General features: G+C 38.0%; 1 protein-coding gene across 1 annotated transcript in view; it reads right to left on the bottom strand.

Annotated features, from left to right (window-relative positions):
• The window catches only part of ODAD2 (outer dynein arm docking complex subunit 2), a 75,659-nt gene extending 55,794 nt beyond the window's left edge, over positions 1-19,865 (bottom strand). Inside the window, exons 1-10 of the mRNA XM_053991067.1 lie at positions 19,783-19,865; positions 18,940-19,206; positions 17,628-17,785; positions 16,100-16,289; positions 15,431-15,537; positions 14,853-14,989; positions 10,800-10,913; positions 7,756-7,961; positions 6,218-6,349; positions 5,876-6,017 (exon numbers count right to left, since the gene is read on the bottom strand). Coding sequence (XP_053847042.1) covers positions 5,876-6,017; positions 6,218-6,349; positions 7,756-7,961; positions 10,800-10,913; positions 14,853-14,989; positions 15,431-15,537; positions 16,100-16,289; positions 17,628-17,785; positions 18,940-19,163 — 1,410 coding nt within the window. The 5' untranslated portion in view covers positions 19,164-19,206; positions 19,783-19,865. The remainder of the gene's footprint in view (positions 1-5,875; positions 6,018-6,217; positions 6,350-7,755; positions 7,962-10,799; positions 10,914-14,852; positions 14,990-15,430; positions 15,538-16,099; positions 16,290-17,627; positions 17,786-18,939; positions 19,207-19,782) is intronic.
• Positions 19,866-24,946: the final 5,081 nt, after the last annotated feature.

Below are 24,946 nucleotides of genomic sequence, written 5' to 3'. Positions count from 1 at the left end.
CACTTAAAAACAACACAGAATGTTGTTTTCACGACTTGCTACCTTTCAGACACAATTACATTCTAATTATTTAGGAAACATAACAATTTGATTATCTACTTCATGAATATAAAACCTGAATTTTTATATTGATATTTTGAGATTGAGACAATTGTGGCAATTTACTACTATTTTAGAGGTACTACAGTTATGGTGTCAAAGCCATAGCTCATTAATTTCATTACCTGCTTTCATCATAGAATACAACTCTGCAGAAAGAGGAGAATCACACTTAAGTTATTTTACATTCTTTTCCTCGGTCCTTTATTTGTCATCTACCATTTCTTCTTTCCTCATTTTTACTGAATTTTGTTTACTTTTTTTTCCCCTTTTTTTCTAGATTGTCTTTCATCTCATCAGCTACGAAACTCTAAGGCATGTGTGACCCTGTGAACATTAATTAAACCTTCACTACACAGAAATTCATCAGCGTTGGTATTGGTGTTAATGGTCAAAATTCAACTGGTTGTTATGAATTTTATATGTCTCTTGGGATGAAGAATGATTGTATGGTATTTTGAACAGGGAGCTATTCCAGTGCTTCAAAGTTGCCAATTATAATAATAATTTGAGAGTTCACCATTTGCCAAATATTTCTTACCCAGTAAAGTTATCATAAAAATATTTCTTTTTCATGATCAGCACTATCTAGTTTGTTAGAAAATACATACCTTAACTATAAATTGAATTTTTCACATATCTTTATTTCCTTTTTTTTTCCCAGTAATCACATTCTTTACTGAATTTTAAGATAAAATCTTGGTTAATACTGGAAGACAGGAGCAAGAGATGTTCATGAACAGTAGAGAAGAGAGTGATATGAAGGCTGACAGGTTTGCCAAGGTTGATGGGTGAGCCAAACATGTGCCATGAAACACTAGCAGGTGGCACGTGATTATGTCACATACATTTGGTATCTTCTGAAAAGTGCAGTCTTAGCCAAACTAAAGCAAAGTGTATTTTTCATCTTTACCTTTTGATCTGGTTGAAAACCTCCTTCAGATTACCCCACCATATTCTTTTATAAGGAAGGGAAAAGATTTGTTGTTAGACATTTTACTAATAGGTGAGTTGGTCAAAGTGGTCAGTCCTGAAAAAGGGCCTTAAACAAAGTTACTACATGTAACAAAAATATTTTACATGCATTTACATATGCTTATTATGCATTTACTAGCTAAAACATAATCTAGTTCAAGGCTTGCCAGTAAGATATTATAAAAAAAACCATTTCACTCTTGTCCACAGATTGTAGAAAAAGCTTTTATGTGCAATATATGTCTTACACAGATTAGAGACTTTTACTCCTGTTACTAGATCCTAACATTTGTATCCATCATACACATAGGGCCTGATTTCAAGACTATGGGAACATCCATAAACAGAGATTTTAGATTTTTCACATTAAACGATTAGTATTTGAAGACCCATTGTATTCCTTAGGGTGGGAGGTTCATGTCTTTTTCTGAGGTCCTGCACATTAGAATAAAATAGAATTACTTTTCTGCTAAATGCAATTAATTTCTTAATATATGGCTCATGAAACTGATTCAAATTTTTATAATGAGCACTAGTATAATCTTAATAATATGGAATGTTTCCAATACCATTATAACTTAAGAGAGCTACACTTTTGCATGATGCAGTTCAAAAATACTGTCTGTCCTCTGTTGTTGTAAATTTTGAGAAAAAGCTACAAGCCACATCAATGGCTTCACAAGTGCCATAAATTTATAACTGGGTCTTATAAAACAGTTGCTGTATACATCAGCTGCTAAACCACACCATTCTCATTTGCACACGGGCACCTGGGAGCTGCTGCTCAATGCCACTCTCAGGGAACATCCTCCTTGGCTCCTGTGCAGTGCCATAGCCTTTGTCCAGCTCCTGGGCCTGGCACAGGGCACAAGCAGCTGGGGAGAGACAGCAGATTTGTCCATCTATGACTCCAAATTAGAAAGAAACACAATGCTGTTCTGGGAACAGGGTCTTTTGCCCTGGAGTACTTCCAAACAGATATGAAACTAAAGAATATATTACATGAAGTGTGAGATTTGACTGGTTTCACTAGCATAATCCTGGAATATAGCCAAAAGTAGAATGACTTTCCACATGAGAAACTAAAGGATGAATTCTGTAACTGACATGGTCCTGTAGAACTCTATTCATCCTCATCCTGTCATAGGTGTACATCTGAATCTTACCCTTACATGGAACCAAAGTCAAACAGCATAAGGGCTTTAGACATTAAATATTTATTCTGGATATTGGCATTATTCCTGGCACAGTCACCAGCCCAATTCACCTATTAACATCTCAGTTTTATCATAAAACTGGCAATAGTCAGAGCTCAACTGTGGGCAGCACAAAGCCCAGCTCTCGCCATTTTTTTCTTTTTTTTTTTTTCAGTGAACATATCTGCCATAAAGAAGATTCTGCATTTTACCTGATGTTCCCTGTTTCTAGTAAAAGGATAATTGAAAAAGATGTCCCCTTTGTCCTACTCCTAAATTTTTTCAGATGTAAAATGTAGTCCTTCCTCTAGAAATCGAATTTTTCAGAAGTACCAATTTAATAAATAATGTCAAATCTGAAGCAGGCTGGGTGAGTCTCGCTGTAACAAACATCAACAGAGCACCTCATTCCCATTTTATCTACTCTGGCCCCAAAGGATGCCTAACACAAGGCATCACCAAGCTCACTGATCTATTTTGTGCTCATTGTTAAGTCAATGGGGAGGCATGGCAGGAACACACATGCTCCACCTCCTGCTTCACAGCTCTGGGAAGCTTGAAGGTAGGACAAGGAGCCAGACCACAGAAGCAGCTGCTTCCCAGCGGAACAATTCCAAAATGGATACTCTTTCCCAGAAAGGAAAGGGAGTGGAGAAGGGCAAAAAGTCAAAAGGGAATTTCCCCAGCACTGGAATTTTCTCTCCATGAAGAGGAATACAAGTACAGAGCCTACAGGCACAACTCACAGGATCTTGCAAGTTTGTTTTATACAAATGGCAACTGCCTTTTTAACATTTAATGACAATCTAACATTACATAAAAACTAGATATCTTTCAGGTTTTATGGGAGTTTCTTGTTTGCAAATTTATAGAATTGTGATTCCTATTAACTTAAGCAGACATTCGAAAAATCATTGCATCAACAAATTACTGCATTTTCTTGGTATCTTGATCAACTATTCTTTAAGTCATTTTATTAATTTTTTCAGATGGGCAAACAACACAAGCCTTTTGAAATTTGTTCTTCTATATAAATATGCTTGTAGATACTTAAATAACACAGTCATAAATTTATTTTCTCTTACGTTGCATGTGTCATGAACACTTGCCTACATGAACAACAAGAATGCCAAAAAATCTCCCAAGTCTGGCCAGAAGTGCAGTATTTATACTTGAATTAAAATGAATTCCATGTGCAAGCTAAAGTAGCACTCCATCAATAAAACATTTCAACCACTGTCTGTGGTATGGCACTGAGGCATCTCTTTTCAGCTTTATCTGACACTAGGGAGTTCTTGCTTTATGCAGCTAAGAATGAACACAGAACTATTTTCACAGAACTATTTTATCTTCAAATACTTTGTTTAATTTACATCTAACTTAGAGAACTATTGGAAGACTCAGGTGTACATGAATACATGAAGAAGTATATAATGGAATTTTCACAACAAAACTTTTTCGTATTCTTGAATTTTATATTATAAACTTCTTAATGGATACTCACTGTCTGATCAAAAATGCTGCCCTGTCATTTCCTAGTTCTAAACCATTATGTAATTTGTTTGTTGACAGCTGGAACAAAATAAAGTCAATTTCTAAAACAGAGGTGCATGAAAAATATGCTTTCTTATTTGTCATTCTCTCTCTTCTTTCAGAATGATTTAAGCAAATGTAGATATGAATTTCAATACTGATTTAAGTTCAATACTAAAATCTAAACCCAACTATATGAAGGATCTAGAGAGGAACAGGAGTTTGAGAATTAAGTAATCAGGAGAGAAGAGCCTTGCCAGTAAAGAGGGTGGTACATAAATGAGCCAATTAAAAGATTAGTGGGAATTCATCAACAGTAATGAATTTCAAGCATCTTCTCCAGGAGGACCTTGGGTCTTTACTAAAAAGTAACATGGCTGCTTCTCTGAGCTCTCAGAAAATCACAAAGAGTTGCTTCATAACACAGAGAGAAGCAATCTATTAGCAAACTGAAAGGTTTGAAAACATCCTGTTGAACTGTAATTACATATGAGTAGGAAGAATTCTATAATGCAAAATGTGTACATGCTGCGTTCAGCATTAGGAATAGCTGAGCAAGTTACATGCTCAAAGTTACATTTGCAAAGAGTTATTTTACCATAGCCTAAATGACAAAAGTACAGAGGTCCAACCTAGAAAAAATAAATGCAGGCTTGCATTTATATACAGGCTTGTATTATCCATGTTTGTCTGTGTCTCTTTGCCAGGTCCACTAGCAAGGCCCCACAGACATGAACTGAAAACAAGCAGTGCGAGTGCTCTGAATACATTTTAAAAGACTGAGTTACTCTTCTACAATACTTAAAAGGACTGAGGAGCCAAAACTTTGCTTATTCCTCACAAATATTTAATTGTAGAATCATACAATCATAAACACTGGAAAAGATCTTCAGGATCATCAAGTCCAACCTTTGACTGAGCACCACCACCACGTCAACTAAACCAGAGCACCAAGGGCCACATCCAGTCATTCCTTGAACACTTTCAGGGATGGTGACTCCACCACTTCTCTGGGCAGCCCGTTCCAATGCTTAACCACCCTTTCAGTGAAAAATTCTCTCTGATGTCCAGCCTGAACCTCCCCTGGCACATCTTATGGCCATGTCCTTTTGTCCCATCTCTGGTTGCCTGGGAGAAGAGGCTGACCCCCACCTGGCTACAACCTCCTTTCAACCAGTTGGAAGGAGTGATAAGGTCACCCCTGAGCCTCCTTTTCTCCAGGCTAAAGAAGCCCAGCTCCCCCAGCTGCTCCTCATATGACTTGCTCTTTCTGTTGCACCAAAAGCCAGCACCATCATTTTATCTGTCGGATGTGTATTCTCTGTAGTTGAACTCAAAAAAAAAAAAAAAAAAAAAAAAAAAAAAAAAAAAAAAAAAAAAAAAAGCCAGCACTTTTATTAGCAACTTAACAGAACATAAATTCCAGTACAAACTTGTAAAGGAACTTCTCCTGAGGGAAAAACATAATTAGAGTTTTCCATAATAGTACAGGATTGTTGGGTTTTTGATCTGTTTCAGACATATTCAGAATTCTAACTATCTATATTTATAGGTTCCAAAAGATTTTCAACAAGTCTGTGTAAAAACATTTTCTTGGTTTGTTTTAGAAGATGCCTGTTTATCATACATTTTCCTGTCCACTAAAGCATCTATCCAGACACAAGACCATGTTAGAATTATTTCAGACATGCATTAATCAGAGCTGATGAAAGACTTTAGGCAACTATTCAGTTTTAATAAAAACACTTGAAAGTTATTATCCACATAAAGAAATCTCTTGGAAAGTTTCATACAAAAAGCAAAACAGAAACCCAATAATTAATAAAGAGATTATGCCATCTTACGTTTTAAATAACACTGAACAGATGGTTTAATCTAAAGGGCTATATAAGCCAAAAATAGCAGATTAAAAAGAAAGTGCGTGATAGGAAAGTCCACAGTTCCAGGATTTGAAAATACTACACCACAGGGCTATACTAAAGCATAATGAAAGTAGAAAGGATAAGGAACTGGTCTGGTCTCCTCAAATGTAACTTTTTTACTTTTTATACAATTTATCAATGCTTACTTACTTTTACATATTTTGCAAGTTTTTGAATTCCCCAGTATTCTGGTGACAAATCAGTGTTTCCCTCATGATGACGTACAGGCTGTTCATCTTCATCAGTCTCTGAGGAACTTGCACCAACATCTTCAGGGCTGCTTGATGCTTTACTGAAAAGAAATAAACAGAATCACCAATTTAAAACAGTTACACACTATAATATGGACAAGCATATTTCAGTTATGACAACACTGCCTAATAACTAGAAAAATACAACTAACGTTACCAAATGCTAAGTATTGTGATAATTACTGTAGATAGGGAAAATAAAAATTTAAAAATTGAGGGAGGAAAAAGAAGTCACCCATACCATTTTGAAGTTTCTTGAATTTTAACTGTTTTAGATTTGCCACTGGCTTTCTTTTTTGTAGTCAGAGATACAGTACTACTTTTCCCTTCTTCAGAGTCTTTTTTTGGAGCCTTGTCACTACTGGATTTGGGTTTATTTAAAAAAAAAAAGAACACAGAAATTATTTTTTGCAGAATATTCTTCAGCATATTGTGATTCAGAGGACTCCTGCCTGCCCATGCATTAAGAGTTTTGGATGGATGAAGAGTTCACTAGATGCCTCCTGTTGCTTTTTGAACTCACATAAAATTGAAATTACTATCTTCTGGCAAAGAATGTGAGTGCTTAGCTATGTGGCATATGAAGACATCCCTCCCTTTGCTCTGAACTGATCTCTCTGGCTCATTTTCATTTGATGCCCTTATTTTTGTCCTAGAACAGACAGTGACTGACTGTTCCCTATTTACCATCCCCAAACATGAGTTTCTGTATCTTTCTTCTTCTCCTCTAGTCATCTTATTTCCAGGCAGTTTTGGTGTGCCTAGTTCTTCCACACACTTAGATGTTCCATAGCTTTGATCATGCTGAATACAATATGTATTACTTGTATTCCAAAAAAACCTCCTAGTTCTAACTGGCCACAATCTCTGGTGCTTTTTTTGTCCCGAAATGACAATGTTGTGAAAACAAAATGTCTTTTTGAGCCTGAGCTGGTCATTCTATCAGAGTCACAAGAAAAAAAAAGAGAATATTACTTATGATTGCAGTCAATTTCACCACATCACGACTTCATTAATGACTGTGGAAAAAGTTTAGCTCTTGCTCTGGAAAGCCAATTTCTTTTTAACTGATAACCATAGGTCACATCCAAAATCTCTTAAAATGTTTCTGGCAACTTGTTAAATTGGTAGACTTGAGAAAGGTACTATTTTTTGTAGGATGACATTGAAAGGCTTTTCTGCAGATATTGTTCTTCCTCCACTAACACACATCAGGAAACATTAAATCAAAACAGAGTTCCGATTTCAGGAGACAAATCCAACAATATCCAATATATTTATACTCTATTTTGGGTGTTCAAACTTTGAGATAATCTCATCAGTGAATATCATTGCTAAGCAGAGCTAGAGAAGTAGCTCACATGATACCAAATCAAGTGGCAGCAATAAAGCGTAATTCTGATTTTCCATCCAGAACCTCTTTCACCTCACTCAGATAGTGTGGTTTAGATCAGGTTTTCTAATCAGTCTTGCTTTAAAAGGCATTTTACACCAAAAATATGATGATATCACAGTCCTGCAGAACCAGTACTGCAGATTGCAAGTTCCTTCCCTGCCTTGTGGAAATGACATAACAACATCAAAGTTGTCACATGACAGAAAAAACCCGAGAACTCTCTTTGGTAGTCCAAACTCCCTCCTTAGAAATTAACATGAGGTAAGCTTTGTTTTATTCCTCCTAACTCAAGACAATAATGTAAACATGTAACATGCAGCCCTATCATTAGCACAGTATAGAGAGATCTATAGACAAATTCAATTTTAAAGATAACTACTTATCTTTGGGAAGCAGAAAGCCCACTGCTCTTCCACTTCATATATGGTTTTAACCTCTGGCCAGTGGGTCCCACTGAAGAACTTTTCCCTTTCTCACATTCAGTTTTTTCTGTAAGATCATGAAGGCTCTGCGATTGGCCAGAATTCTCAGCACCTTCCATATGCTGATAATTCTTCTTGTGTGCTGGTTCTTTAAAAAAACTATATTCCTAATAAAAGGAGACATGGTTTGTCACTCATATTGCTATATGAATAATGAATATTAAAACAGTAAGTTATAAGCAAAATTCTAAGACTCTGCTTAAAAATTGCATGCATTTTTAAATGTAGAATAAGATTCTAAGCACAAAATTATATTGTCTTTAAAAGAACAAAGCATTAATATGAAAAGTAGCAGTTATCATGTGCAAATTGAAGTTTTTTAAATAAATCAAGTTGATAAATTTGGAATTTCAGGAACATTCTTGAATATTTGGTGTTGTTTGATTTTTAGTATGTCAAAAATCTGTGACATAAGCACTTTTATAGAACCTAGGTCCAAATGAATTTTAAGATTTAGACATGTGAAGTCAGCGTTCTGCTTTCAATGGCTCATTTACATTAAAACTATTTCCCTGCATAAAGGATTTACAAAAAATTCCCACCAAAAAAGTAATGAACATAAAACTGAAAATAGACTATCATAAACTGCTAGACTTCAGTTCCAAGTAATTTAATTTGATATAGTTTAGAATTAATATAAACACATTCCATTTAAGTTTTTTCATCTTCTGTCTCTCAGGACAAAACACTGTTGAACAAGTCACATACAAGAATGGAACTGAGTGGCACCTACCAATCCTTCAGCTGTTAGTGTCTAGTACCATGGCTGATCAATAATATACAGAACAGAAAGGACTCTTGTCAACTCTTATTCTCTACTGGAACACACTCAATTTTTACAGGAAAGTCAACATACGAGCGTTACTTATTATTATTATTGTTATTGCAGCTGTCAGTACCAAATAGGTGAAGACATTCCTTTGTGTGCCTGATTCAAGGCAGTTTTAAGGAGACTGTCACAGCAGGGTCTGTTTTCCACTGGTCCCTGATGAGAATCGGCTGTTGAAGCCTTGCCAACCCAAGTGTCTAATTCCAAACTAACTCATGCTAATGCTCTCATTCTGAAAATGTACTCTAGACAAGACAATTTAGGACATGATAAACTAGATAAATCACAGAGGAATTGGTGCTGTAGCTTGATCCATTAAGCATACTTTAGAAAGTAGGTTTGCTACAGGACTATATACCAACACAGCAATTCTGAACATTAGCTTAAACAAGGCCAGGCAGATATTATAAAAGTTAACTGGTTTTGCAATATATGTGTATGTATTGAGCTTTTTGAAGCTCTCCTCTCCTCAGAAAACAAATCAAAACTATTTCCACTCATATTTTACTTCATTTAAGCAAACATGGAAATTCAGCTTTTCTCTTTTCTCTGCATTTCATAGTTCTAGAGCAGAGAAGATTTTCCCTGAGGTACAAATGCTCTGCAGCTCTATGATATTAACTTGTTTAAATTCTAGTCGTAGAAAGCAGAATGTACTACACCAGCTCTTCAGCAAGGCAAGATGATATGAAATTCCTAAACCATGAAAAAGGTATAATGCATACTCTTCTGCATAAACTTATTTACACAGCCAGGGAATAATGAGTGTATGATTTACATGCAAATTGAAGGAAAACAGGGTAAATTCTGTTTATTTGCTCTTATTTAATAAGTGTGACTTATTAAGTGCAACTTAAAAAGTTACAATACATTCAAAAGGGCAGAAAACTAGTTAATAAAGGCTTGTTATTATCAATAGTAACATTATTCTATATTAACATTTAAGATTAGATCTGAAAAAATAGTAAAATGTTGCCATAGTTTACCTTTCATGATCATCAAATGAAGCCAAATCACTGCAAATAAATTAAACCAATGTCTAAAAACATTAATATGTTGTCCTATTTATGAAGTGTAAACCAATATGCAGGCGTAACATTAAAAAAAATACTTGTCTATGAGATAAATAAATAAATTGGAACTTTATACACTTTCAAACAGAACAACTCACAATTCTAATTCCAATACTGTTAATATAAGCTACTGTATATATGTGTATGACTTGGAATGCTCTGTTCTTTCAAAACTGTCAAATATTTGTATTTCAAAAAAGTAAGTTTCAGCCCTACATCCCAGAAAATCAGAACTAGAGGATATGGAAATTTTGTTGTTAATTACTTCCTTCCTGCAATAATTAAAATTGTTAAAATAATTAAAATAACCACAATGAAACTCTTGACAGGTTTTGGCCTGTAAGGAATTTTACCACCAAGTCATCTGTTAAAACCACACTAGAAATCTAAAACACCCATAGTTTTATCAGGAACAATGAAACAACTAAAACTGTACTGGTACTGTGCGATTCTAGCTAGTATAGAGCTCTAAATAAAAGCCAAAACACTTGCATTTTACAGTGTCTGAAGCAAGATAAAGTGTGTAAGCGGGATACTTAACTCTCAGCTCTGATATTTAAATCAGACAGCTCTCACAAGAAAGTTGGGTAATTATTTATGTTTGGGTTACCAAGAATGAAAATAAAATTTTAAGTGGTTTTCATCACAGAAAAATACTGTAATGAAAAGCTGACCTTTTCCATACAGATATCACATTTTCCTGCTTTAACATTTCCACTGCTCCATAAAGAACAAGACCAGAAGACAGACAAAACATTTCATGCAAAACTAGAAGCTGACCTCACATGCTGGATCAAACCCCACCAAAAAGTATGATAGCAACACATGAAATGGTGTACTACTTGCTATTTACAAAAGAAACATATTTTTTAGAAAGTGAAATAAATAGAAACTTTAAAAAAAGCTCTGAGTCTTTAAAATTCTTAATTTAATCATAGACTTATCTCCGATAAAGAACATAAACGTTCAGCCAGGTTTACAATGCAATTACTACCATTGGACATTTGCACAAAGAAGTACACCAAGTATCAATAAATACATACCTGTTTAGCCATATTTTCTACAAATCTAGGTGATCTCTCCCTTAAAAATGTGACTATATCTTTATACAGATCACTTTTTCTTTCATAGTCAATATCTTTACCATTTAGCTGACCCTTAAAAAAAGAATACATTTAAAATTGTTAATAGTTATGCCTTACACAGGTCTGCATCATAATATAGTGCAAAAGAGCACCAAGGTCATATTGTAATGAATTAGATAAAGAAGTCTCGTGCTCAGCAGAGTTGACCAAACTTCAGAAATGCTTTGTAAAGATGCATGATTCATCTCCATGGACCCCAACAAATGATCAAGATCTTACACAGGATTTTGCGGGCAATAACCATCAGTTAATTGCACCCTGTGTAGTTCCACTGAAAAGAATTTATGGTTTATGACAAACAATCAAGTAAATATGAGCTTGCCGTGCAGTATGGCAGCCTGTAGTGGCCTAGAGGCCAGCTGTAGGCCTCAAAGTTTAAGTAATTACAAATTTACAATGGAAATTTGTGCTCAGTTACATAATAACCTTACTTCGATAATTCCACGGGTAAGAGCAGGCCCAGGCCGTTGGGGACTCAGGCTCCTATTGGCTGTTGGCCCGGAAGTAACTGGCTCAGCCAATGAGGACTAACCCCATGGGCTCCTTTGGTATAAAAGGAAGCAAGCGCTGAAAACAGGGAACTGTTGCTGCGTGACCTCAGTGTGGATTGTCACTGGTCTGTCTCTGAAACTGTGACAGCATGTGGTAATGGGATTTTGAAGTTTATGTTTAAGAAATTGTTTAAAATATTGTAATGGTTTGTTCTTATTCACCCGTGTTAGTTTTCCTAATAGTCTCTCCCCAAAGTTGTTTTCCACCTGTTTCCTGCCTTTCCCTATGTCAGTCCTGGTGTATACCTCCCTTATTTCCAGATCTTTCCCTGTCCATCCTCCAAATCCTGCCCCTGCAGCTCGTCTGTCATTATTTGCTACACCAATTTATCTAGAAGCTTCGTTGTCAGTTACGGTATTTCCTTTCACTCACTGGTATATTAAATACGCACTCTCCCCTTCTCCTTCCCTATTGGTTTTGTGTTTACGTATATCCACCCCATACTCCTCCTATCTAGCCCTTGATTTGTTGTTAGGCTGTCTTCCCCTCTGGGGACAGCCCCCCTTTAAAAGTTGCAGTTTTTCTCTACTTCGTGCCTTTTGCCTCTGCCCGCCCTTCGAGCTGCTACACTGTGTTACCTGTGCTGCTCCCTGCGCTGGGAGAAATAAAGACTGCTCGGAGAGGCAAGCAAGGGTCCTTCCCTCTTTCCTTTACCTCAGTCCTTCGACGTGGGTCCACTCTTATCGGCCGCTTCTGTCGGTAAGGGACCGCAGGCTGCGGCCGAACCGCCTCCCTGTGCCTGCCGGTGGCTGGGGCGGGGAGCGGCCGCTCGCCCGGGGGAGAGCGGGTGCGAGCTGGCCGGCACCTGCCTCACCCCCCGCTCCTGCGACCCAGGCGCGGCGTCAACTGCAGATGTCTAAAAGGCACAGAAAGTAACGGGGCCCGGCTGCCTGAGCTTTATGAGCTTCATCTATTAAAAATGTGCCAAGGCAAAACTTCCCTGGATTTTTCAACTCTTAGGAAATCAATTTGTGGAGTTATGCCTGACAGACATCAGTCTCTCTTCAAAATGAATATAAGAGCTCTGGTCACCACATAACACATGTAAGGGTGTAGAATGCCCACGTTCCTAAGAGACAGGAATTTGATCTTACCTCTCTTGTGTGGCTAATAACTCCTCCCTTAACCCGAACCCTAACCCCACCCCTGTGATACCCTATAAAAACCCCACGATGCTGCCTTTGCCCGGTCTTTTTCTCTCCATCCCGCCTGTCCTCCCTGGGGGGTAATGGATTATTGAGCTTTCTGAAACAAAGACCCGTCTCATGTATTCTCATGCCCAGCACCGGCAACTGCACCCCTCTCTGGACATACAATCCCAGTTGTAACACACTGCAACAAATGCTGTAGAATGCGGGCACCCAGTGAGGACAGCACCACTGGCACCCCCTAAGTCTTGCAAAACCCCCATCTTCAAAGGAACATGGGGGTAAAAAGCTTACGGGGAGGGGAATTCCCAGTAAGGGCACCAGCTTACTGGCGATGAGACTGACCTCTACCATCATTCAGCGAGACGCTTATTAACAGCTTCTTCATGGGAGGGAGTTTTTGCCTGCAAAATGACCATTAGATGAACTTTTGTCAACTTTCCCGACATGTCTGCTGCAGCTTATGGACAGTAAAGCCCTGGAGGGTACTTATGGACAATAGCATGCAGTGTGTCAATGCCCTAAATCTGTGGTCCCCTCTCCTGTGAACCCCACGTTTTTCAGTTTCTGTGAAGCTGCCCGTATCTTTCCTTACCCTTTTGTTCCTAAGAGTGTGGCAAGGAGTGAAAACTGCCAAGACGGCACAGAGTTGCTACCGTCTCTCCGTCATTCCGTGTCCCTCTCCACCACCCTATCCCCCTTTCCCTGAAGGCAGAACAAGGGACGGAATCTGTCCAGAAGTGATGCGGGAGCACTACCGTCCTCTCACCATCCTGTATCCACCTTCACCCCGTCTTTCCATATGACCTGTTCCCTACCCGGGATAGTGATGGCCACGCCATCCCGGGCCCTCCTTCCTGAAATGGCACTTACCACGCTGTTCAGGATTCCCCTTTTTCCTGCCAGAGTCCTTCTTTTCCGGTCCCAAACCTCCCCGTTCCCCCCTTCCTGCCATGCCACTCAGCTGGGCCTGCCCCAGGCCCGCGTGCTGGGGTTGCTCAGCCCCGTGAAGAAATCAGCTGGCCTCGCCACCGCCACCTGGCACTGGCCCCAGTCCAAGCCCTATGCCCGGGGCCCTCGCCTCTTCCCTCGCTTCACAGTCATCATCATCCAAGATAACAACACCCATAACACCAGTACCAAAGCCAAGACCCAACACTATGGACTGTGCCCCTTGTGAAGAGGAGATCAAAGAACTGCACCCCTTCTGGTGAGAAGATCAAACGCCAAAGGAGATTGAACTATTAACTCATTAAGTAAAAATGTATTAATTTAATCAAGTATCATCATTTCTGTTACTTTATCCTTTGTGATTTAAGTCTGAAATGCTTTTCTATTCCTTGTTGATTTAGCTTAAAAATATTCATTTTGGTTTTGTAAACTATTAAGTCATATTCCCAAGAATCCCCTTATTATAAGTTATTCAGCATGCATCAATCAGTTTAAAGACGGGAGAATTGTAGAATGCCCCTGTTCCTAAGAGACAGGAATTTGATCTTACCTCTCTTGTGTGGCTAATAACTCCTCCCTTTACCTGAACCCTAACCCCACCCCTGCGATACCCTATAAAAACCCCACGATGCTGCCTTTGCCCGGCCTTTTTCTCTCCATCCACCCCTCCTCCCTGGGGGGTAATAAATGGATTCTTGAGCTTTCTGAAACAAGAACCCGTCTCCTGTATTCTCATGCCCAGCACCGGCAGCTGCACCCCTCTCTGGACATGATGAACCCAGCTGTACACACTGCAACATAAGGGTCTAAACAAAACCAATCCAAGGGGAAGAAGGGAGCCAAAATGAAAAGGAGAAAAGAGAGCAGTAATTTCTAAAAAGCTTCTTCTGAAAGAAGAAGGAACTGCTTATCATTTGCAAAAAGACCAAAGCAAGCTCTACTAGCCCCACATAATAATACTGCACTGCAGATCAAGAGCAATGAGGCACTAGAGAAGCATTCACAAAGGTACCCACAGGACCTTTAAATAGGAATAGTGTGAAGAACTGTTATTTAAAGACTAATCAAACACTGCTAGCAAAGAGTACAGGATACACTCCTAGTATAAGACTTATAGAAAAAGCACTTAAAACATATGGGAAAAATAGCATACATTTATCACTGTGGCCTTTCCCTCTGTACCAAAACACTAGTTCTGCAGGTCTTTCAGCCCAAATACAACTACCCTAAACATGACTGAGTTTTGATTCTGACACATAAAAATATTCATTGCTCAATGGTATCCTTTATTATTACTTACTCCATTTAAAAACACTCCTGCTGTGCTGCAAGTGATATACAAAGGATCAGTGTCATGTGGTTTGACGACTAAGTAACAAATTTCTCCATGCACTTGTCTCCAGGGAGGAGCTCGGCATCCATTAGAGAACATGTAATCTGCAATCAATTAGCATCAGTGTTTGTATCCAGTTTAAAAATACTTTAATAGTTATGCTTGATAATTAATATTACACGAATGCAAATCAAATTCCAAAAACAATACCTTGCTCTTAAGAATTCATACTGTTAAATACTAATCATCCAAAACACTGTGACCCATGGCCCAATCCAACCAAGAACTATAACTGTGCTTAGCACTTTTCATTTCTCTTCCCCTGCTTCCATTGAAAATATTCATCTAAGTGGGAGATTATTTCTGCACATAAAGGCTGAGGAGCGGCATTTTATATTGGAAAATAGTTTTTATTTTACATTATAACTTTAAGGTAGAAATAAACACTTCAAATGTATTATTGAAATGAATTCAGAAAATTTTAGACAGAATTCAAGTACTTTAATAAAGGTCTATGTAAATGTGAGATACGATCAGATTTGTACCTGATGTATATTCCAGTGATTCCAGTACAGTATCTTCTCCTTGCCCAGAGAAATTCTTGAGAAGATTCACTTCAGTATTTACAGCAGCTGGATTTAGTCTTACATCTCTGCAATTAATAGAAAATGGTCCAATATATATTCATGCAAAAGGACATACTCAGAGAACTGAAGAGACTATTACAAAATATTTTTCTTATATATTGTCTTAATAGAAGCAACAAAAATATGAAAAGGGGTTATCTTTCATCTTCTTAATTTTATCTATGGGTTAGGGAAATTTTAGTTCCATACCTAATGCAAAGTTCTTGTAACTATGAAACAGATTCAATGTAATACTTAATACAATTCCCTGATGAAGTAAACAGTTCCTTGAAAATATTTAACTGTGACTTTGTTGTTTGTACAAATGACTTCAATTTGCTAACAAAATGCAAAACATCTGCAACAAAACCCCCACACTTGTGGGTACACACTTGCATACCCAAACCTATAGAAAAAAACTTCAGAAAAAAAGGTTTTTCATTAACTTAGCTAACAGTGAAAGTTATTTCCATAAATTTCTTTGTCACACCAAAAACACATGTTGTGGGTTAAAACCAATCTGATTTTACAATAAAACAAAAAAATGCACTGGCTGAGATGCTTAGCTTCTATTTGAAATGCACTTACTGTGAAATCTGTTTCAAACAACTATTAAGCAGTTGCAAATCCAGCTGATGAAGAAGAAGAATGATTTTCATTTTCAATTCTGTTTCAAGATCTTTTTTCACTCTGTCAAATAAATGCAAGATGGACATGTCTTCTCCTTCAACAGTCCCATATTCAGGGCCAAGAATTTTCACTACAGGATCTCTGTTAGCTGTTAACATGAAACAGAATCATGTTATGTGCTGCTTTGTTTAAAATGATCAGGTAAGACAAACTCTTTTTTATTTCAATTGCTCAATGATTCTGAGGCTATTAATTTACAATTTAAAGTTATAATTTGCATAGCTATTCATCAAATATTACTGCATGATGTATTCTTTTGTATCACTCTACTGTAATTTAAATGTACAGTTAAGACTATGAAAACATTAAGAACAAAAAGATTTTTTTCTTAACAAACATATTGCTTTTCAAAGCAAAGATTAAGATTCATTCAACCAAGGGGTGAAAATTAAATAGTTCCCTTTATCAACAGTCCCCTTATCCAAAAATATGCCTGGCTGAATTCCAATGCAGGAAATCAGTGGGCTTAACTCACGGAAAATTGATCATTTTGAAAATACAGTTTAGTGTTAAGAACATCTTTAAGCTTTTCTAGCAGCATTCCCAATGGCCCCATTACTTCCTCAGCTATGCCAGCTGTTCTTCTTAGTAAACAGTGATATAACTGCATATCAATGTGTTTTACAAAACCATTTTGCTCTGTTCCTGCAAATGAAGTCCCATGCATCTGTGAATGGCTCTGCATGATACACTGTCCCTAACATTCATGGCTGATCAGTGACAGGACCCATGATTAGATGGCTCTGAAACTTGATCCAATATGAGCATTTATATTTTATTAAGGCAGATGCAATTTCTAATATTATCAAAGAATATCACTGATTTCTTCTACCTCCAGGCAGGAGAAGGATACCCAGTTTAGCATACCAAGAGTCTTGTCAGTTTGAAAATTTTGGACTTGAAGATGACACAGTAGAAGTACTCATACCTGTATTTTTAAGCCATTGTGAGAAGGAATTTGGAAGTGCTCACAGTGAACCTTTTACAGGTAAGAAAACCTTAAGCATATTATTTTTTCTTTGGCTATCTTTAAAGGATGTAACACTTTAAAGAAGTATTAAACTACATATATAGGAAAACCTGTTATTAACCTCAAATAAAACATTCATTTTTCTTCCAAAACTTAAACCTATTGTATGTTGCAATACCTGGGATATTATTGAGTATACATGAATTTGTATATGAGATTCAACAGTTTTATTTTAACTTTATTCCAAATTTCTGGGTTATTAATTTCAGTGTAAATAACAGAAAAAATAGAAACTCCATTACATTCTGGGATCAGCACTTTTAGCCACCTTCATGAATTAACACCTCATATACTTAAAATGAAGGCATACCTTCCTTTCTGAACATTTCATAAACATGAACTGAAGAAGACACATACTTCTTAAGAAAGAGAAGGAAAAAAACAAAGAAAGAAAACCTTCAAGGCATGCCTGTGCTTCCTTTAACTTTTTTCCCATAGCAATTCGTAGCAAACAGGACAGCTGGTCAAAACTGCGAACTCGGAGAGTTGATGCTGAGAGGATAAGCATTGGTTGGCCATCTTTACCTTTGGCTTGAGACTGAACAGCTGCTTCACTAGAAAAAATAAATTTTATCTTTTTAAAATAAGAACTTTAATTGAGAAGAATATTGAATGTTATTCAAGCATCACATGATAATGCATGATTTACAATTTCTTTAAACTGTGTTTTAGAAAACTTCCAAGGTAAACCAATTTATTCACAGCATATCAGCAGGTAGATAGGCCCAAAGGAGACTGTGACTCCATGGGAAGCCCACACTAGGGTAGGCTCCTGGAAGGACCCATGGACCTACAGAGAAAGGAGACCATGCTGGAGCAGGTTTGCAGGACTTGGGACACCGAGGGACACTCACTGCAGCAGCCTGCTCCTGATGGACTGCACACCATGGAAGGGACCACAGTGGAGCAGGTTGTGAAGACCTGCAGCTTTTTGGAAGCACTCACACTGGAGAAGTTCGTAAAGGACTGTCTTGTGGGAGGGACCCCATGATAGAGCAGAAGAGTGTGAGGAGGACGAAACGACAGAGAAAAACAAGTAATGAACTTATCTCAATCTTCATTCCCTGTCCCCTTGTGCCACTTGGGGGTAAGGAAGTAGAGAAAATCAGGACTGAAGGAGAGCTTGGGAAGAGGTAGATGTGGGAGGAAGGTAGAAGGTTCTAAGATTTTTTTATTTCTCATTATCCTACTCTAACCTTTGATTGGCAGTAGATTAAATTAATTTCTGTGACTGAAGTCCAGTTTGCTGATGACAGTAACTGGTGAGTGATCTCCCCCTGTCCTTATTTCAACCCATGGGCCTTTCATTGTACTTTTCTCCCCCATCCCCCAGGAGGGGGAGCAGCTTACTGGACACCTGGCAACCAGCTAAGGTCAACCCACCAAACAGGAGCAACACTAAGAGAAATGACACAGCTTATCACTGCTAGACACATGTTGTAAAAATCTTGGGAATAGACAGGGCATGTTGTATAGATCACTGGCTAAACAGGTCTGCATCACAAACAAGACAGAATTGTCTCAAGCTCTCAAAAAGTGTGTTTTTGCACTCTACAAATTTTAGCTCAAATTTTTCAATATATATCAACAAAACCCCCACCTGTTTCAGCCTCCCAAATACATTAAAGTTTTGTTTATGCTCAATGAGGATAATATTTCTTCATAGTTCACCATCTGCATTTGAAAACACACTGCAATTCAGACTTACTTGATCTCATAACCCTCCCCAAATACTGAAGAGTCCAACTGCGTTTTCCACTCAAGAGGCTCTCTGAAGACAAATGCTGCTTCCTGAGGATGCTTAGTGCTGAAGTCCTCTACAAACTGAACAATTTGATTTAAAAGGGCTTTGTTCAAAGGGGTGATTTCCAGAGTGCCAGTTCCAGAGCCAGCAGCAGTCCACTGAGCCGCTCTCGCCAATGCCACTCCCATGGTCTTGGTCAGTGTCACCGGAGCCCACCTTGGCCACGAGACCCTGTCACAGAATGACCAAACCGAGCTCTCAAAAGCTCAAATATGCTGTGGCTGCTATGATTTGAAATAAACCTATCTAGGAAAGAATAGATTCTTTTAACTCATTTAAATCCCTGAAGAGGGGAAGGGGGACTTGATGAAAATAACTTGCAAATTTTAAAGAAATGAAGAAATCAGGTGCAAACACTGATTATTTCATCTTAATTCCCGCTGCTATTAGAAATTCTGGCAGCCGACAGCAGGAGGCCTCCGTTGAGGCTGTAGCAAAATTATCCTCCTGTTAAAAGCCCCCTGTGCAGGCAGGCGGGCAGACACGGCGCCCCGGTGCCTTCCCCGAATGGCGGACAAAGGGGGTCAGCCCCGCCTGCCCAGTTCGGGGCAGGCCGAGGGGAAGCCGCCGAGGGGAAGCCGCCGAGGGCCGCCCGAGTGCGCCGGGCCCTGGGCGGCCTCGGCCGTGTGGGGAGCGCGGAGCAGGGTCTAGGGTGGGAACGGGAGGCAGCCGGGAGCCGAGGGCCCGGAGCAGGGACACAGCGGAGCCCGGGGGTCGCACGCAGCCCGCCCGATGTTCGGCCCTCACCTCGTCCCGGGCCAGCCGCGCCGCGCCCCGCCATGGCCGGCGGCGTTGCCGTGGGGACGGGCCGGCGTTACCGGGACAGCGGGAACAGCCGCGGCCCCGGCCGGCATTCCTCGTCGGAAGGGAAGGGGAGCGACATTTGAACTCGTGAAGCGGGCTGTGTGCTCTCGGTGTAGAGTTAAATAATGCAGTAACTAGAGTTGTCTTGCACCAGAGGTTAAAGGGAGACCACGGAAGCGTTTTTAGCTTGAATTTTAGCCAGCTTAGTACAGCTTTAGTACAGCTTAAACCTTTCCCTGGCTATCAGCGGCTACAGGAAAACAGCTTTAATAAATAAAGGTTAAGATTGACCACTTTTAGTTCTTGAGACACTGTGACAGATCATGCTTGAAATGCTCATTGTTAAAGGAAATGTAATGCATAATTTGTGTTTGTTTAAGGAAGCGAAGGAAATAGGTATGGGCAGTGCTAGTGAATAAAGTCCTTTCACATACTGAGGACAACACAGCACTGTACACTCACAAATAGACAGCCCCAAACACAGAATGGAAATCTACACTATTCCCCAAATTCTGTTATCAATCTATGCGTTGTTGAATGAGCCATCACTCTGCATAAATTTTTGTTACAAAGTTCCTACTGAACTCATCATTGTCTCTTCTTTTATACCACTGAGCCAAAAAGAATTATATTCTCTGACTTCCCTCTTGCAAATTACTTATCCAGTTCTGCTATTTGTCTCCATCAAAATCCCTATCAGATGATAAAAATTGGACTTAGATTTGCCTTAGGAAGGAATGGCTACCTGCTGTACACTGACTGAAGCTGGGAAGCTCTGGTCAGCACTACAGTATATGTGTCCTTATGAAGGCACAGGAAAATAATCCTTTTGAGGATAGTCGAGCAGAAGTACCCAGCTTCCAACACCACAGAGTCAACTTAGTCAAGAGTTATTTTACCAACAGAGAAATCAGCCGGGTAAGAAACTTCTAATAATGAGGAAGGTCATGGGATGTATGTGGGGTGTATCTCACGGAATAACAGTATGGGATTAGTACAAATTTTTGCATGGAGATGATTGTCCATATACATTTGATTTACCAAAACTTTCAAGCAGTAACTATGTATAAGTACATGCAATCTGCACAGCAGTGGTTTAAGAATAGCACTGGCTTTTCTTGCTTTACTTGTTAACTTAGAGAAGATAGAAAATTACTAATTTTATTAGGTTAAACTGAAAGAGAATTTTTTTTAGTTAAAAGCCTGGTTAAAGACTTAATGCAGTTTCTTTTCTGTATGGAATACTATATATGAATGTATTTCCAGAAGTGATTAAATATCTTCATTTTACTGAAGTAATGACTCTTTAAAAATTGATTTTGAGGGCAGAAGGTGCAAGAAACAAAATGTGAAAGGGAGTAAAAGTATCCCTGCCATGGGAGGTGGGGAGTGAAGACAGTGAGTTTTCACACAGAGCTGAGTATTTTAAGCAAGAAGTCGGTGGAGTAAGAAATAGAATTCCTAAATGAGATCACTCTCTTCCACTGAACTGCAAGAAGAAAAGATATTTCAATGGCAGAGATAAATGGGATGGTGTGCCCTCAAAGGCTGTGCATCTCCACTGGCCATAAAAGGAGCTTTGGTAACTATCTCAAGTTTAGTTACCAGTGGAACTTTCAGTGGGAACAGGTAAGTCAGAAAATGAAAAAGCAGAGCAGATTCTGCAAGCTGCAAGTGAGGAATGCTGCTGGGATCGGGTATTAGAAGCAATGCCTATGGATGCTCAAGAGTCAGAGGTTTCCCACTTGTTTCTTTGTGGCTGGCAAATGCAGAGTTTGTAGTGTAGGAGTTCTGGGAAGACTGCTCTAACTCTTCTGAAGCCTAGAAACCATCTGGTTTAATTTATAAACTCATTTTGTATGACTAGTTTTTGTGTATTTTTTTCTTGTACAAACGTTGGTTCTTTACCTTATTTTCAATAGCTACTTTTCCTCCACAGAGTTTACACCCATTTTCTGAGTTAGAATATTTTCTCCTAGATTTAACTTTGTTTGGCTAAACCAGTTCAGTTCCTCTAGACTCAGACTGCAAGTTCTTAATTTCTTTTACCATCTTAGTATCCCTAATTGCCCTGTGTTCCAGTCTGAGCTTTTTTTATGAAATAGATTCAACACTGTTTCTAAAGATCCTTTCACCAAATTCGATTACAATGGCATTAATAGTCTTCATCTCTTTTGGAAACTCCTCAGTCACTACATTCTAGGATTACAGTTGGTTTTCACATTTGGGGATTGTTGTCACCTTGTAATGGAATAAATCAACCAATTTTTAATCCATTACTTTTATTTTCAGCTGATGAGTTTGCAGCTTTCTGCAGGATTTGAGCATATAATATTGCAGTTTGCCCTCATAAAATCAAATTACACTTCTAAACAAAAGAAATATTTATAGCATGTGGTCTCTATGTTTTGGTCCCCATCCTCTTCCTCTTCTACAAAGTAGTTTTTGAATCTAATATTAAATTTGAAACATATTTCATAGAGGGTTGTGGTCTTGAAAATAATGAATTGACATGAATAATTTCTGTTCCTGCTGGTAGTCTCTGTGCTCTGTATTTTTTTTTCATATTTTCAGACATGTATCAGCTGTAGCAAGTCATTGCTGCAGTTACTGCATTGGTATTTGAGCTCTGGGTTATTCCCTTGGCTACATTCAGGCATATCTTGCTGGATGACAAGGAATCTTGCCTTCTTATGTCAGTTATCACTGAAAAATAAGTACTTAGGTACTCCCTCATTTACCTAGTACAAGAGTATAAATGGATGCCTTGGAAGAAAATTTTGCCTGAAAGCTAAAACGTTAAGTAATTACTTAAAGAAATATGAAAGTACTCTCTTGGTGCCCCAAAATCAGTGTGCAAAAAAATTGCAGGCAATAAAGCTGCAATGTCAAAACCAGCTCACTCAGGAACTGCATCCACCCAGAGATTGCATTTGCACCATGTTTGGCTAATTCTGTAAACTAGTAGTGGTACATTTATGTAGGAATGATTTTTTTTCTCTGTTATTTTTACATTTTGAATGTAAAAGACATTTTATAAAACAGTAGGTGAGATGTTTGCCAGTAACAAAAGATGAGATCATTTCTTACTGGCGCAAAGAAATGGGGAATATGAAGAATTTGTTAACATGGAGAGTAAGGCAAGTGGAAATTTTTTTTACAATCTAAAAGTTGCAGCCAGAATGCGCAAGCAATTTTTCATGTATATTTTTCCTCACATTATTATAGAGGAGGGTGTAAATTATTACTGTTGAAGCAGAACAGTAAAACCCATTGAAAAAAAAAATTGTAGAGGCTTACATAAAATAAAAAAGGTCAATCATACCAGCTAGTCTTCTTGTTAAATAGCAGTTTAGCTGATCAGCTTCATGGGAAGTTTGTCAGAGGCTGAAAATCAGCAGAAAACAATATAATATTAATCAATTTACTTTTATTGTTCATTAGCTTGCCTTTCTTATACTTTTGGCATTCACAAAAAATCCTGAAGTCCTACTGTTTTGATGTAAAGGGTTTAACAATGCTTTTATTTCATTTTGTATCAGTACAAAGGCACCGAGGTGCCTGGGGTTCTTAACAAGCATTTTTATGCATCTTAATTGCTGGTAACCTGTTTTTGTTTGTTGTTGTGTTTTGGTTTTTGTGTGTGTTTGGGTTTTTTTTTTAACTGGGGAGTAGTGCTTTGTGGAAAGGCAGGGTTTCAGCTCAAGAGGTGATGTACATGAGAATGCAAAATGAAGTAGAGGACATGATGAATTGTTGTCTTTTTTTTTAAGCAAGATTCTATGGAAAACAATGTTTAAAACCTAATCTTTAGAAAAAAAAAAGGACTACTGATTTTTCCACCCAGTCTCTGATTTCTGTGTTGTGTTCCCCTACTTATATCTTGTTTACTGAGTAATTACTGCTTCAAAAAAAGGACAGATTATTTGCAGTGAGGATTTTTCAGACTTGGACATTGTGCAGTACACTCTCTTGGGCCTAGAAATTAAGAAACAGAAAAGGATACTTTTCAAATGGGACTTCATGCAAGGGGCAGAGGTATGCAAGGGTGTGCATGGGTGTCTGGCAAAGAAAGAATTACTAAAATCTTCAAAGAAAATAAGGAAGGGACAATATTTTGGTTAATGAGTGATAGATTGACAATATCTGCACAGTTATTTTCTAAACAATGACAATAACAGAGATTCTGCTGCTCTTTTTTAGAAATGGCTTCCAGATGGGATTCATGTTTTACAGTCCAAGATTGAATGTGATTTCATCAGCTTCTATCAGTAAAAATTATATTTCAGAATGTGAACTGTGTTACTAGACTTCCATTTGTAGGTGGCCATTTATTCCCTTTTGTTGAATTCTGTTTACTACTACCCAGAATTTTTGAAGATTTTTGAGTATAATTTGAAAGAAATTATCAGTCTGGTCTAATAACTAGGTGACTGTAACTGTGTCATAGTAATATTTGGAATACTAGGTTAGAAGACTGCAGTTTTGAAAGATGCAGCAAATTCATTCATTTGTTTTCTTTGTAGCATTGAGGAAAAAAAAAAAAAACAAACCAGGTCAGGTTATTAGAGGCCCTAAGATGGTGGTATGTCACTTCAGTGAAACTTAGGTTGTTTTTTCCTGGGTTTCTAATACTTTAGTAGGGAATAATTACATTCAAAGATTTTACTTTTTAATCCCTACATTATATTTTTATATCATCAACTTAAATTCCCTTTTCATATAATATTTTGCCTTGAAATTTTTGCAAAAATATATGTGTGTCTAATAATACTGAGGGAGGAAACTTTGGAGAAAGCTATTCTGAAGCAGGTTTTTCTAAGTATATGAATAAATTTGGAATTGTTTTAAAATGCTAATTTTAACAGGTGAAGTCACTAAAGTATTGACTCAATGAGACACCTTAACTTGTTCATGTACTCGTACAACCCTTACACACAGAAAGCATTAATGGCTAATTCTCTTTATTTTTATGATTGATCCTTCCTTGAAAAAAAACCCCATATTTTGCCTGCATTAATCCAGGGAGAAATAATATCTATGCATTTTCATGTACAGATAAAATGCATTTGCTAGAACTAGTTAATTGTTCTGACCTTAATAGTTT

This window comes from Vidua macroura, chromosome 1, assembly GCF_024509145.1.
Source record: "Vidua macroura isolate BioBank_ID:100142 chromosome 1, ASM2450914v1, whole genome shotgun sequence".
NCBI lineage: Eukaryota > Metazoa > Chordata > Aves > Passeriformes > Viduidae > Vidua > Vidua macroura.
This window is presented reverse-complemented; position numbering and strand designations above follow the sequence as displayed.